Consider the following 15,947-nt stretch of genomic DNA (forward strand, 5'->3'; position numbering starts at 1 on the left):
CTTTAATAATTTAAAAACTTGTTGATTAAAAAAAAAAGACATCTTTTAAAATTCCAGACCCCTAAGGCATTTCATTTTTTTCTCGCCTATTTATCAAACCCTTTTACTTAAAAAGTGATTGGGAGCAAAACAAAAACTCATTCACTGAATCAAAGTCCACTCTGAGAGTAAGTTCATGGTGTCTTTTTTTTTTTTTTTGGTGGTACGCAGGCCTCTCACTGTTGTGGCCTCTCCCGTTGCGGAGCACAGTCTCCGGACGCACAGGCTCAGCGGCCATGGCTCACGGGCCCAGCCGCTCCGCGGCATGCGGGATCTTCCTGGACCAGGGCACAAACCCATGTCCCCTGCATTGGCAGGTGGACTCTCAACCACTGTGCCACCAGGGAAGCCCCTTCATGGTGTCTTTAATGCACCAAAATAGTAATTTAATAAACTTGAACCTTCAGAGTGGCTCAGCCACATATTTTAGAGTTTGAAATGACAATTGCATGTTTTCAAAATTACACAGCAGATTCAACAAGCATCTGAAGTATTAAGGCCCACAGTGTTGTAGACCAAAACACTGGTGCTTGTTGTACCTATTTGGGGCAGGAACAACTCAGACAACCTCTTTGTTGCCCATGTATAAAATAGCGTGTTAGAACCTGTGGCCCATCTTTATTTTGCCAGCGTGTGTATAAAATAATGTCCGTGGGCTCTTTTCTTTTTGAAAGACATGACTGGAAGGATGGAATGATTGAATTCCTCCAGCCTGGGCCCCTGCCTTCCCCACATCTGCTGCCCATGCTGCTTGCACTTAGCCTCCAATTCTACTGAATTACAGGTGGTTCTGCATCCTGTTTTATTCCCCTGGACTTTCGCTAATGCTCTTTCTCCTGCTTGAACCACTTCTCCATCATTTCTCTACACGGCTTTTTCTTACCTCTCACAACTCAGTGTAGGCTTTCTCTCTTCCAAGAAGGCTTCTCTGAAGTCCCTGGCAGGGCTCGCCCCCCATCGTCTGTGTTCCTGGGATACTCTGTGCCTCCCTCCACTAGCACTTACCATATTAGAACATCTGTTCATGAATTTTTCTATGGGACTAAGTTCCTTGACAGCCGGACCACTGTTCATCTTTGTGCTCCTAGCACCTAACACAGTGCCTGGCAAATAGGAGGTATGTGGTGTGTTTCCTGGATAGACTGAAGAAGACTGCCTAGGCAGTATGTATTTGTTCTCCTCAAAGGCAAGTGATATCTTAGGCAAGGCTTTTAGAACCAACATCTCATAAAAACAATTACAAAGAAGGATTTGGATTTTGGTGCTAGGCGTTCCTGGGGCAGTAAAACTTCCAGAAGGGAGTGTGGGTGATGATAATGCCTCTTGCTGTCAGTTTTTCCTCTGATAGAACTCCTTATCCATGAATGTGCTCATGGATTAAGAATTATAATAAAATCCATGTCCCTGTGCCCCAGTTTTGGAGGCAGCATTTGATGCAGTCTACAGGAAAAATACCATGTGAACAGATCTAGATTTTGATCAACCAAACTACTCCACCACTTGAGTTTATAGATAAGTATTGTGTGAGATCGCAGTCCAGGCATCACAATGAAAAGTACAAGGGTGATTCTGTTAAATGTCAAACATTCTCCTAAGGAGGAGTCTCACCTAACCAGGAGGTAGGATGGGGAGGGCTTGTAGCACACTGGTGCACTTTTCCTAGTGGACGGCTTTGATTTGTCTTTTGAGCTGATAAAAGCTTTGAGTCCTAGAATAGCCCTGCTCTCCATCCTCATTACTATCACCTTTCCACCCCTCAAACTTGTCTTCTAAAGAAAGAAAGGGAGGAAAGACTTGGATAGAGAGCAGAGGGAACTGGAGAACCACTATAGATTTTGGTTTGTTTGTTTTGCCCTGTCTCAGTCACTCTGTATAATACAATGAATTCTCCATCCTTACATACGGCACATTAATTGTAGTGTTTGGTCAGTTTATTTTCTCTATAATAAATAATTCTGCTACATATAAATCCTCTCTGCCTGTCCTTGAAAGTCTTTGTTGGAAATGAGTAGGAAAACTCCACTTACCAAGCAACAAATACCTTTTAGCTCTCCTCAATCATTACCTCTCAGTCATCTAAACTCTACACAATGTAGTTGGAACACAGGGATGAGAACCGTAGCAGGTTCTAGAGGGGCCAAGCCAGAGTCAAGCTGATGGGCAGGGACAGAAGTGGATATGCAGTGCATATATTTAATTTGAGAATCTTGATACCCAGGTCAGGCTGATCTGCCAGATCAGGAGTAAGTCCACATGGATCCAGAAGCCAGATGTGCTGGATCCATCTGGAGACATGCTAGTAGGGAGGAGGAAGAAGCCAAGACCAGGAGAGCTCCTCTGCCGTGGAGCTGACCTCCGAAGGCAGCATCTGAAGGATGAGGGACTCTAAGACTTTGTGTGTGCGTGAGTAATTAAGAAAGCCTGGGCAGAAACTCTGGAGGGTGGGTCAGATGAACAGGAGTGTCTAGGTGTGATCATGTCCACAGTCAGAGGAATGGTTCTAGTTTAGAACAGGACCCAGGCGGTAGCTTGGAACATGAAAAGCATGGTGCCAGGACCACAGGCACAGGGGCTGATATTTAGAGAAGGTCTTTATTCCAAGCAGAGGAAATGAGATGCAACTTGGGAAAAATAGGTAGAAAGCTGTTAAAAGGAATTGGAGAGGAAGGTGCTCAGAAACTTACCTCTCTATTTTAAAACTCCTTAACCTCCCCCCACACCCCCCTACCAGGCTGTTCTCACTGTGTATTGATATTAGACTCCACCACTGTGCATTTCCGCCCACCTCCGAGTAAGTCAGAGCTTAGCATGCAGTGTCTCACCCAAAGTCCCTCTGTCCGTGGCAACCGTGTATATTCACTGAGTAGTGGTTTTGCATTTGGAGCAAATTAAGTCATCGTCCATCTACTGGATCCATTAGTCATATTCCAGCCATGAAGATCACATTAGCTACAGCCCAGGAAGTGGGTGAAGGATCAGTGTTCTAAGCACCCCACCTTGGACGAACATAGCAGAGTCCCTGGTTTCTGAGGGAGTCCCCTGTTGCAGATGGAGCAGGGCTCATATAGACTAATTTGTTAAAGTCCCTGAATACAGTATATTAAAAGATTTGGGGAGGGTATCTACAAGTAAAAGCATGGTACAAGCTAGTTTGCTGAGAAAGCATAGCAGAAAGGAGTCAGAGAAAAAGAACTCAGCTGCAGTCTGCCTAGCATTGATGAGAGGGAGGAAAACAACCTCTGAACTACTTAAGTTTTTAGACAAACAAATCTTAGCATCCTATAGTGGTGCTTTCAGCCCTTCATGGAACCTAAATGAAAAACATAAGTTCATCCTAAACTTTCACACTCACCAAATAACCTTTGCATCTGGAATTTAGTTCCATGAGTTTGCTCCGTCACTAGGAAAGGGGAATCCTATGTGGACAGGGGGGTGTGAGTTCTCAGTGAAGTATGGCTATCGTTCTCTTAGGCAAAATGAAGAAATAAAAATAGGGACTTCCCTGGTGGCACAGTGGTTAAAAATCCGCCTGCCAATGCAGGGGACGTGTTCAAGCCCTGGTCCGGGAAGATCCCACATGCCACGGAGCAGCTAAGCCCGTGCGCCACAGCTACTGAGCTTGTGCTCTAGAGCCCGCAAGCCACAACTACTGAAGCCCATGCGCCCAGAGCCTGCGCTCTACAACAAAGAGAAGCCACTACAATGAGAAGCCTGTGCACTGCAACGAAGAGTAGCTCCCACTCGCCGCAACTAGAGAAAGCCCGCGCGCAGCAACGAAGACCCAACGCAGCCAAAAATAAATAAAATTAAAATTTTTTTAAAAAGAAATAAAAATATTAGAAAGATGGAGGTAAATCGGAAGTAAGTAGTATGAACCAAGTCCTGACACCCCCACCCTACCCCCACCTCTGACACACACACATGCCCACTTTGGGTGAATTGAGAAAACAGGTTCCAGATCTGCCAGGCTGAGACCCACACCCCAGACAAAGAAGTCACAGACAGACCCATGGGCTTCACCATGCTGGAGGGCCACAGGGGCCCGGATTGGGGCTGGGAGAAGGGCCAGGCTCTGCTTTGGCAGTAAGGGGTCAGTGGACATCAGTGATAGATTAAATCCAGCCCCGAGGGTTGCTTTGTAGCATCATCAGTCACTTGTATGAGCAGTGATCATGGTGTAAAATCTATAAAGAGGAATGGAGTATGTGATACGTTATTTTTTCTGATTACATTTGTATATGTAGAAATTGCTTTTAAATAGATGTTTTCTAGATTTTAAAAAGAAACTTACAGTTACCTTGAACTTTTAGAACAAGGAGCATCTGCTTTATTTCTTGCTTCCTGTGTTTCTTCAGGAATTACCTCCCTATAATGGTTATGGACTAGTTGAAGACTCCGCTCAGAATTGCTTTGCGCTCATTCCAAAACCTCCAAAAAAAGATGTTATTAAAATGCTGATGAATGAGAACAAGGTGCTTCGTTATTTGGCTGCACTGGTGAGGACAATTTTTTTAAAATTTATTTTATTTACTTTATTTTTGGCTGCTCTGGGTCTTCGCCGCTGCACGCGGGCCCTCTCTAGTTGTGACCAGGGGCCGCTCTTCGTTGTGGTGCACAGGCCTCTGCTGTGGAGCACAGGTTCTAGGTGCACGGGCTTCAGCAGTTGTGGCACATGGGCTCAGTAGTTGTGGCTCGCGGGCTCCAGAGCGCAGGCTCAGTACCTGCGGTGCATGGGCCCAGCCGCTCCGCAGCATGCGGGATCCTCCCGGACCAGGACCTGAACTCGCATCCCCCGCACAGGCAGGCAGACTCCCAACCACTGCACCACCAGGGAAGCCCCAAGGACAATTTTTATATCCTAAGATTCTGTTCTGCTCTCAGTACTGTGCACAGTTGTCCGTTTTGTCTGTAAGCTCTAGAGTAACAGCTGTCAGAGTTATGTGTTTATTTAAACAACCATTGGCTTCAACCTCCAGGCAGGTTGGATAGTATTAAGTATGGTGCCCCTGAACCAAGAACTAGCTCAAGTCCTATCTGCCCTCACAATCTTTCTTAAATCATTAATCTCTCTATCCCTCACATTTTGACAGGCATTTTGGCCTTTTTTATTAAGCAATTATGAAAGCCTGACTTACATTCACATTATCTATTTGTGTGCCTTTCCAGTGAACTGTGATTTTCTTGAGGGTAGGGACCATGTCTTACTAATTTTTATCATTGGTGATATCTAGCTTGATGTGTTTTACATTCATTAAATGTAACAAATGGAATCATACTAATTTAATAGATGTGAACTTTGAGAGGTCATATGGCTAGTGGCTAAGAGGTTTGGAAACAGACATAAATTCAAATCCTGAGTGTTCCACTCACTGGCTGAATTACCTGAAGCAAATTACTGATAAGAATTCAAAGGATAATGTCTTTAAAAATAGAAAAAAATGCAGAAATAGAAATATAAGCATTTTATTTAGAAATATAGACATAAATAGGAGAAATTGAAATAAGTTACTCTGGGAATAGAAATGTATTTGAAAAAATAAAAATTAAATGAGAACATAGTTGACTAATGTATTTTTTAAATATTGAAAAAGCTTTGAAACAAGGGAGTTCTAGCAAATTCTAGGTCAACTAGAACACTCCATACGTTAAGAATTCTGATTAATGAAGGTTTTGCATTGTTGCTAAGTTCTTTGAGTTACTGTTAAAATTCAAGAGGTTTGTTGAATTATGACATAGTAACTATGAACTCCTTGAGGGCATGGGTCATGTCTCTTTACACTTCGTAGGCACTCAATAACTGTTGGATGAATGGGTAAATGACTTTATTTACACATGCACTATCTGTGAGTCAGGCAATATAATATACTCATTTTACGTTTCAAAACATAAGCATCAGAGAGGCTAATTGGTGTGTCCCAGGTCTTACTGCTTAGAGAGAGGCAGGACCAGGACTCAACCTAACGAAAAATATAATTCGAAAAGGTACGTGCACCCCAACGTTCATAGCAGCACTATTAACAATAGGCAAGACATGGAAGCAACCTAAATGTCCATCGACAGATGAATGGATAAAGACCCCCTTGTACACCCGTGCCTGTAGTCCTGCTCAGAACTTTTAGTCTAAATGTGACAGGAATCCTCTGGAGGTTTGAGAGGAGAGGAAAGATGTGATTTTATTTATTTATTTTTATTTTGTTTTGTTTTGTTTTTTTGCGGTACGCTGGCCTCTCACAGCTGTGTTCTCTCCCGTTGCGGAGCACAGGCTCCGGATGCGCAGGCTCAGCGGCCATGGCTCACGGGCCCAGCCGCTCCGCAGCATGTGGGATCTTCCCGGACCGGGGCACAAACCCGCGTCCCCTGAATCGGCAGGCTGGCCCTCAGCCACTGCGCCACCAGGGAAGCCCCTTCCTTTCATTGTGCTGATAAAGGAGGCATGTTAGGTATAGATTTATCTCAGAAAAAAATGTTATAGAGGAGGAAACAAAACTATTATGTTAATATATTTGACTGTAGGATTTTTTTTTTTTTTTGCGGTACGCGGGCCTCTCACTGCTGTGGCCTCTCCCGTTGCGGAGCACAGGCTCCGGACGCGCAGGCCCAGCGGCCATGGCTCACGGGCCTAGCTGCTCCGCGGCATGTGGGATCTTCCTGGACCGCACGAACCCGTGTCCCCTGCATCGGCAGGTGGACTCAACCACTGCGCCGCCAGGGAAGCCTGATATGATTTTATTTTTTGTTTGTTTAAAAAAATTTTTTTTTAATATAAGGGTGTTCAACAAAAAACAGCTTGGAGACTGTCAGATAGGGAATGGTATGAGGAAATTATTTTACTAAGAGGAAATCCAATGACTTTCTCTACTAAATGAGAAATTGACACAAATAATTCCATGGTCTGAATGAGAAGGTGTGTGCTGAAATTGTGATGCGAGAGGATTTTAGTCAAGAATAAGCATGTCTGTATTTAGGCTTGTTCAGTCTGGAATTTGTTTCTTGGTGATATGATTTAGGCAAAGTCTTATCAACAATGTAGTTTCTCAGAATCACTTTCAACTCTATGACATTAGATTACTCCTTCCTCCCTTCTTAAATTTTCTTTTAAAAATTATGTACAAAAATGGATTTGTTTAAAGGCATAAGCTTTGCATAATCACTTTAGTGTCCTCGAAGTTGAACATAATGTCAGCCACGAGGTTTCAAACCGGCAACCTGTGGACAGAATGGAGCCCATATGTTTTCTTTGGCCTGCCTGGTGCTTTTAAAGAGTTGAAGTCAACATTTTAAAGTCAGGGTTTTTATATAGTAATCCAGATTTCTGTTTTCTCATGAAAAATTGGATCTAGCAACATTGGCCTATATTCATTCCCAGATGGCAACAATCAAGTGGAGGTGAGTTGGGGCAGCCTCCCTTAGATGAGGTATGTCCTTTCCCGGCCCCCCGAGCCCCACCCCATACTGTTCATTTATATTGTACGTCATATGTTAGGCTTATATTTGTACCCTAGTCCCCGTAGATACTTCAGTTTGAGGCTTCTGCATAGATCACGTACCTTCATAATATCCTCTCTTCTTCACCTTTCCAGGAATCCCCCATCCCAGAAGACAAAGACCGCCGATTTGTCTTCTCTTATTTTCTAGCCACTGACATGATCAGTATCTTTGAGCCTCCTGTTCGCAATTCTGGTATCATTGGGGGCAAGTATCTTGGCAGAACTAAAGTTGTCAAGCCAGGCTCCTCGGTGGAAAACCCCATCTATTATGGCCCCAGTGACTTTTTCATTGGTGCTGTGATTGAGGGTAAGTCTCAACACAGTTTAGGCTCTCTTTCTGGCCAAACGAATGGGTTCTTCTTATTGGGAATTTAATTCAGTTAACCCTTGTAGGAAGCAGTTAGTCTGCAGTCCAACTGTCCATGTGGTATAGTGTATAAATCTCCTTTATCAATTAAACTGTAAATTGGTTGCATTTGTTGGCTGTAGATGGAAACTCTGAGCTCCCTAAACACTGAGCAAACTAGTGCATATTAGCTTAGAGAGCAACTGAAAGTTCATTAGTCTAGGTCACAAATACATATCTGTGAATTTTTACTCTTGGTTGCCTGATAAAAACATAACCAGGCTAAGTGTATTTCTACCCTTTCCCCAGTGTTTGGCCACCGGTTCGTCATCCTTGATACAGACGACTGTGTTCTGAAATACATGGAGAGCAATGCTGCCCAGTATTCACCAGAAGCACTCCTGTCAATTCAGAACCATGTTCGAAAGCAAGAAGCTCCTGCACCAGAATCGGACAAGTATGTTTGACCATCTAAGGTCCACTTTGGCTTTGGCACAGTGAGACATTCAGGAAGCAGTTCTTAAAATGAGTGGTTGGTCACATTTTAGATTTTCAGATTTCCCTCACCAATGGAAGGTCTTAGACATACATAGGTTACCTGGGTCCAATATAATAATAACTAGTAACTTAGAACTTTTTCAACTTTATATATTTAGCAAATAATTATTGAGTGCCTTGTATGTATCAGACACTATCACTAGGCCCTTAGGCTTTTATCAGTAAACAAAATAGACCGGAAGTTGCTGCCCTCATGGAGTTGACCCTCTAAGCAGTGGAAGATAGCTAATAAACAGCGCCAGTAAGTTAGTTATACAGTGTGTTGGGTGATGAGTGCTATGGGGAAGTGGAGCAAAACAAGGGTGATAGGGGTTCTGGAAGGTGGGGCTGGGTTGCAGTTGGTTGGGGGAGGTGGTCACACCTTGAGAAGGTGGCACTGAGCAGACACGTGAAGGTAAAGGAGTCAGCTGCGCAGACGTGTGGAGGAAGAGCTTTCCAGGAAGAGGGAGCAGTGAGTGCCAAGACCCTAAGTATTAGCATACCTGGCGCACGCAGGTGACACTGGCAAGAAGTGGGCCGGGGAGTGGCTGCAGTGGAGGAGTGAGGAAGAGGGGCAGAAGCTGGAGTTAGAAAATTAGCAAAGGGCCAGGTTGGGTAGGACCTGCTAGGTCTCCGGAAGGGTGTCGGCTTTTCTCTGAGTGAAAGCGAGGGCCACTGTGGGGCTTCTGAGTAGAGGAGGGGCACGATTTGACACGTGTTTTAAAAGAAGGGGCTGTTGTGTTAAGGATAGATTCAGAGGGAGATTAGTTAGGAGAATGTGGCAGTGATCTAGGCAAGAGATGATGGCGCATGGACCAGGGTGGTATCAGTGAAGGTGGGGAGAAGTGGTCTGATTTGGGGTACATTTTAAGGTAGAGCTAATAAGGATTCAGACAGATGATTCAGGGGAGATAAGAGAGAGAGTAGGTAAGGATGACTAAGGTTTTTGGCCTGAGCCACTGGAAAGGAGTTGCCACCAACTGAGATGGGGAAGAAGTCCATTGTGGGTAGAGGAGGGTTTTTTCTGGCAGGGTGGGGGCAGGAGGGATCTCAGTTTTGGATATATTAGGGGTTTTTTTGTTTGTTTGTTTTTAAATTTTTATTTAATTTTATTTATTTTTTGGCTGCGTTGGGTCTTCATTGCTGCACACAGACTTTCTCTAGTTGCAGCGAGCAGATGCTACTCTTCGTTGCGGTGTGCAGGCTTCTCGTTGCAGTGGTTTCTTTTGTTGCAGAGCATGGACTCTAAGTGCGCGGGCTTCAGTAGTTATGGCTCGCGGGCTCTGGAGCACAGGCTCAGTAGTTGTGGCGCACAAGCTTAGTTGCTCCACGGCATGTGGGATCTTCCCCAACCCGGGCTCCAAACCTGTGTCCCCGGCATTGGCAGGTGGATTCTTAACCACTGCGCCACCAGGGAAATCCAGTGTGCTAGGTTTAAGATACCTATTAGATATTCAAGTAGAGATCAAACGGGCTGTTGTATATAAATAAGTATATATAAATATATAAATCTGGAGCTCAGGTGAGAGGTCTGGGCTGTGGGAGTTGTGGGCATATAGATGATATTTTCAGCCATGAGACTGGGTGAAATCTCTCAGGTAGTCATTGTAGACAAAGAAGGGAGAATAGCTCCAAGGATTGCACTCTGGGGTTCTCCAGCACCAAGAGTTGGGAAGAGAAACTGAGCAGGACAACTAGTGAGGCAGGAAGAAAGCCAAGTGGGTGTGGTGTCCTGAATCCAGGCCTGGTGTCCCCTTTTGCACAGTAGTGCGGGACTGCAAACGTGACCATGCAAACAATCTCAGCACCAATGGGAAAATTTACTGCTGTTCTGCAACTTAAAAAAATTTTTGTCGAAACATGAAAAGCTCTGATGGTTATAAATGTATAGGGAAATGAAAAATAGTAAAATTGATTTTTATTTAGTGCACTGTCATTTAAGACATTGGCAACATTGAGAATTAAAAGTGTTTTATTTCTTTATAAAAAGCATATTAAGAGTAGTTGGAACAGTGCTTGCCTTCTTGTCATGTAACTTTATGATACAGAGTGAACGTCTTTTCTGTGCCTCGGCAAATTGTCAAATTCCTTTCCAAGTTTGGATTGACTTCCAACATTTTATTATTTTTGCTTTCAATGTTGCAAAATACATCCTAGAGTTCCTTTAATGAGTGAAATATCTCAGAGTTCTTTTAATGTGAAGTTTTTTGTTTGCTGGCATCTGGGATATCTTCATCCTTTTTTTTCTTTTTTTGGCTACATTGGGTCTTCGTTGCGGTGCACGGGCTTCTCATTGCAATGGCTTCTCTTGCTGCAGAGCATGGGCTCTAGGCGCACAGGCTTCAGTAGTTGTGGCTCGAGGGCTCTAGAGTGCAGGCTCAGTAGTTGTGGCGCATAGGCTTAGTTGCTCCAAGGCATGTGTCTTCATCCTTTTCGTTACGACCACTTCCCTCACTTATGTCAATAAGCCAGCCTTTGCTAGGGTCCTCTGCCTGCACATTGAGAGTCTCTTAAACCACAGCAGTGTCAGCATTCCCACAGTCAGCTAGTTCTTCTATAACTCCATTGTGTTTGACTTGAATTCTGCTTCTAGCTCTATCTCTTTTGGTTTCTTTGCCACACTCCCATCTTTGTTGACCAGTTCTCTCTTTCAGTTATCCATTTTTGTAAAATGTCACTTGAGTTTATCCTTTAGAGAAAAGGAGGCAACATAGCTACAGACTTGTCTGTGTGTGACTTGAAAAACATGCCTGGTGATCAGTCACTTACAGACTTTCAAAGAAGTGATATATGATTGTCCCTGATTGTGATGCACATCTGTTATTTATGTAATGATCCGTGGACTGAAAATCTGACAGTCAATTTGCACTTTAGGCAGTTACTCACAGTTACTAACTGAAATTTGAACTGTGTGTTGTTGAGGGACTGGGTTATTTAACCAAATGGTGGTAAGTGAAATTCATGCATATCTGAGCCTTGCAAAAGCAAGAATTGCCTGCAGATCAAGGAAGACAGTGATTCATTGTGTCACATGGGGATTTAGCAATGTGTAGGGGACACTAGGGACCTCAGTGCAGACTTCCACTGGAATAGGAGGAGCTGGAGCGGGCTTAAGAGAATGGGAGGAGAGGAATTCAAGCTTGGAAGTATAGCCCCCTCTTTTGAGGAAGTTGGTGCAAAGGGGAACAGAAATGGGGGAGTAGCTGGCCGGCAAAGTGGGGTCAAGAGAAGGTATTGGTGTCTTAGAATAAGATAAAGAGAAATTCAAGTTCTGGGTTAAGAAATCCATGGCTATCCTTGTTTTTTTTTTTTTTTTTTTTTTTGCGGTACGCGGGCCTCTCACTGCTGTGGCCTCTCCCGTTGCGGAGCACAGGCTCCGGACGCACAGGCTCAGCGGCCGTGGCTCACGGGCCCAGCCGCTCCGCGGCATGTGGGATCCTCCCGGACCGGGGCACGAACCCGTGTCCCCTGCATCGGCAGGCGGACTCTCAACCACTGCGCCACCAGGGAAGCCCGCTATCCTTGTTTTGATCCTCACTTTACCCCTCTTGTCTTGTGATGGGTCAGAGAGGTGAATGAGAGAAGATGCTTGAAGGTGATATAAATACAAGGGTCATGCTCTAAGGAGATACAAATCCTGTATTTGAGTAATCATTGCTAAGAAAAATGAAAAGGGATCCTGAGTACTTGTCAGGCCTGAGAACTTTTTATATCAAGTGTTAGTTACAGGATGATGAAATTTGGAGTTAGCCATCTTCTTTCTCTGAGCTGGAAGATTAAAACCGTGCACAAGTGGTTGGAGTATTGACTTCATCTGAAGTTCTTTTCGGGCTTGGGTCTTCATTGCTGTACACTGAACTCAGACTTACAGATAACAGATTGCTCATAAGCCCACTCCTCTGCACAAACCCTCCCTGTGTGAAGAGCATAAACATCCGCGTGTTCGCATATCTTGTCCTTGTTCGGTTGACTTGCCCATCTGTGCTCTTCAGCTTCAAGAGGACCATCCTCCCCGGCTCGATGATCCTTTTCATCCTCTTTTTCACTTCCAGCAATTTTTCCCATATAGGCATTTCCAAATATTCTCACTTTCTTTTCCATTTTCTTTAAGCCCCAAGCGCCTCCATGTTCACTTTGCAGATGGTCTCAGACAGACCCAGTGATCCAGTGTGAGCTGCTTCTGTTTTCCTACTCTTCACCTTAGAGTGTTTCTTTACTTATCTCTTTACCTTCTTGTCACAGCTAAGTAGCTCCTATTTCTCCAAATTTAATTCTTTTGTGTCTGTCACTGCCTCCTGTCTGACTGCTCTCGTATCCAGACACTCTTCAGAAGTTGTTTCCTTGAGGTTACTGATTGTTTTCAAATCTAATGGTCTCTTGTCATTTATTCATTAATTCAGTGATACTGGCACCTGCACCATATGCCAGACTTTAATAAACATTTAGGCAGCCAGGTGAGGGAATAGGAGCTCATTGTCTAGGGCAGAGGTTGGCAGACTTTTCTGGAAAGAGTAGTAAATAATTTAGGTTTGTAGGCCATACCAGAATCTCTGTTGTAACTACTCAGCCGTGCACCCGTGGGGTGAAAGCAGCCATAGACAATGTGTAAATGAGTAGGCGTAGCTGTATTTTGATTAAACTTTATTTAGAAAAACAGGCTGCTGGCTGGCTTTGGCCTCTGGGCCAAGCCCCTGGTCTAGTGTTGAGCCTTTTTGATCTACATATAATGTAAATTACTCTTTACCACCCCCTTTTTGAAACCCTTTCTTTTGAGTTCTAAAAAGTCAGAGTCTCTGATACTCCTCCTACTTCCCTGGAAGCTTGTTCTTTGTATCTTTTTCCTATTTCTGTCTACTAGGTTGGTGTTTCTCAAGATTCTGGTTTTGGTCCTCCTGTTCTCTTTCTCTAAACTCTGGACGATCTCATCACATCGCAGAGTGTCTGAACAAGTCGGTCTCCATCCTGACTTTCTCCTGACTCTGCTCCCAGATTCCTGTCTGCCTGCTCGATGGGTGTCCGTGCAGCTGAGCCACCAGCACCTCACACTTGGTACAGCTAAAACTGAGACCACCGTGGTCTTCGCCTTCCTGGCACACCTGCTGTTCCTTCGACCTCCTTCCTTCTTTCTGTTCATCTGTCTCATCGAGTGGCGATGACAATGAGTTGTGATAATGTGTGTAAAGCACCAGCCTAGCGTCTGGCACACAGGAGGCAAGCAGTGAATGTCGGCTCCCCTCTTTCTCTTGGTCATCTCAGGGCTCCATTTACCTTGATTGAAACCTCCTCTTCTATTCTGCGCCATATTCAAAATATGCTGCTAAGTTCTTTTATTTTATTCTACAATATCTCTTGCCTCTGACTTCTTTTTAATCTCACCATCATTTCCTAATTTAAAGCACTCAATCAGTTTGGAATTGCATTTATCTGAACTTAACAACAGCAGCAGTAACAACAGAAACAAATTTATATTAGCTTAAGCCAGTGGAGCTTTAAATGTTTTCTTATGGAACACAATGTCTGGAGGTCTGTGGTCCAGAGCTTTCCCAGCCCAACAGAGACCTGACTTCTCTCTCTCCTCAGATATTCTGAGCCAAGTAGCTTTTGTCCTCATGCTTTTTTCTCTGTGGTTACAAGTGAATGTTCCATCTCCAGCATTGCACCTATATTCCAGGCAGGAAGAGGGGAAGGACAAAGGGGTAAGAGACTGAAAAGCCATTCTTGCCATGTCTTTCCTGTTTTTAAAGGGCTTATCCAGAAGCACCACCTAGCAACTTCTCCTTACATCTCACTGTCTGGGCTGTATCACTCGGCCGCTTCTGATTGCTGCTCCAAACAAAGTGAGGGCTCTGTTAGGAAAAAGGAGAGGGTAAATATTGGGCAGGTACCCACCAGTGTTTGCTGAGGCACCCACAGCGCCTCCTGACTCATCTGCCCACCTCCACCCTCTTCCTTAATCCATCGCGCACAGTGACCAGACCAGTCATCCTGGAACTTGGCTCCAAATTCATCATACTACTTCTCCTCTGCCAATTTTATTGAGGTATAATTGACAAAACCGTATATATATATATATTTTGTGTGTGTGTGTGTGTGGTAGGCGGGCCTCTCACTGTTGTGGCCTCTCCCTTTGCGGAGCGCAGGCTCCGGACGCGCAGGCTCAGCGGCCGTGGCTCACGGGCCCAGCCGCTCCGCGGCATGTGGGATCTTCCCAGACCGGGGCACGAACCCGTGTCCCCTGCATCGGCAGGCGGATTCTCAACCACTGCGCCACCAGGGAAGCCCAAAACCGTATATATTTAAAGTGTACAATGTGATGACTTGATATACATATACATTGTAAAGTGATTATCACAGTCAAGTCAGTTCACATCCACCATCTCACATAGTTGCCATTTATTCTTCTGGGTGAGTGGCGGGAATGCTTAAAATCTACTCTCTTAGCAAATTTCAGGTATACAGTACTATATGGTCACCATGCTGTGCCTTAGGTCCCCAGAACTTATTCACCTCATAACTGAGTTTGTACCCTTTGACCAACATCTCCTTTTTCCCCCTACTCTCCAGCCCCTGGCAACTCCCTGTTTTTATGAGTTCAGCATTTTTTAATATGTCTAAAATCACTAGTTTTTATGAGTTCAGCATTTTTTAATATGTCTAAAATCACTAGTCGTAATGTCCTTCAGGTTCATTTATGTTGTTGCAAGTGGCAGGACTTCTTTTTTAAATCCATTCATCTCTCAAGGGACAGTTTGGTTGTTTCCATATCTTGGCTCTTGTGAATCATGCTACAAAGAACATGAGAGTGCAGGTGTCTCTTTGGGATACTAATTTTGTTTCCTTCATACACACACACACACACACACACACACACACACACACACACACACACACACACCCCAGAAGTGGGATTGCTGGAGCATATGGTACCTCTATTTTTAATTGTTTGAGGAACCTCTTTACTGTTTTCCATAGTGGCTGCACCAATTCCCACCACTGTTAGGAATTGCTATCCTAAGAGGTGTGAGGTGATACCTCATTGTGGTTTTGATTTCCATTTCCCTGATGATTAGTGATGTTGAGCATCTTTTCGTGTACCTATTGTCCATTTGTATGTCCTCTTAGGAAAAATGTCTCTTCAGTTCTGCCCATTTTTTAATCGAATTGTTTGGGTTTTTTGCTGTTGATACATGTGAATTCCTTATATATTTTAGATCTTAACACCTTATCAGATATACGGTTTGTGCTATGGTTTGAATGTTTGTGTCGCCCCAGAATTCATGTTGATATCCTGATGTGATGCTATTAAGAGGTGGAGCCTTTGGGAGGTAATTCATGGCTTTATACAGAAGGCCTCAGAAGCTGACTAGCCCCCTTCCACCCTTCAGGGACACAGTGAGAAAGCACTGGCCATGAATCAGGAAGAGAGCCCTCACTAGCCACCACATGGAACCTGTGGTTCCATGATCTTGGACTTCTAGCCTGCAGAACTGTGATAAATACATTTCTGTTGTTTATAAGCGACCCAGTCTCTAGTTTTT

General features: G+C 44.2%; 1 protein-coding gene across 7 annotated transcripts in view; it reads left to right on the forward strand.

Moving 5' to 3' along the window:
• The window catches only part of EFHC1 (EF-hand domain containing 1), a 73,620-nt gene that overhangs the window by 43,422 nt on the left and 14,251 nt on the right, over positions 1–15,947 (forward strand). For 4 of the 7 annotated variants that reach the window (XM_059075327.2, XM_067006377.1, XM_067006378.1 and 1 more), the window contains 3 exons: positions 4,395–4,535; positions 7,620–7,833; positions 8,182–8,329. In XM_059075327.2, the coding sequence (XP_058931310.1) occupies positions 4,395–4,535; positions 7,620–7,833; positions 8,182–8,329 (503 nt within the window). The remainder of the gene's footprint in view (positions 1–4,394; positions 4,536–7,619; positions 7,834–8,181; positions 8,330–15,947) is intronic. The other 3 variants (XM_067006381.1, XM_067006375.1, XM_067006379.1) reach the window with 1 other exon arrangement.

Source organism: Kogia breviceps, chromosome 10, assembly GCF_026419965.1.
Source record: "Kogia breviceps isolate mKogBre1 chromosome 10, mKogBre1 haplotype 1, whole genome shotgun sequence".
Classification (NCBI taxonomy): domain Eukaryota; kingdom Metazoa; phylum Chordata; class Mammalia; order Artiodactyla; family Physeteridae; genus Kogia; species Kogia breviceps.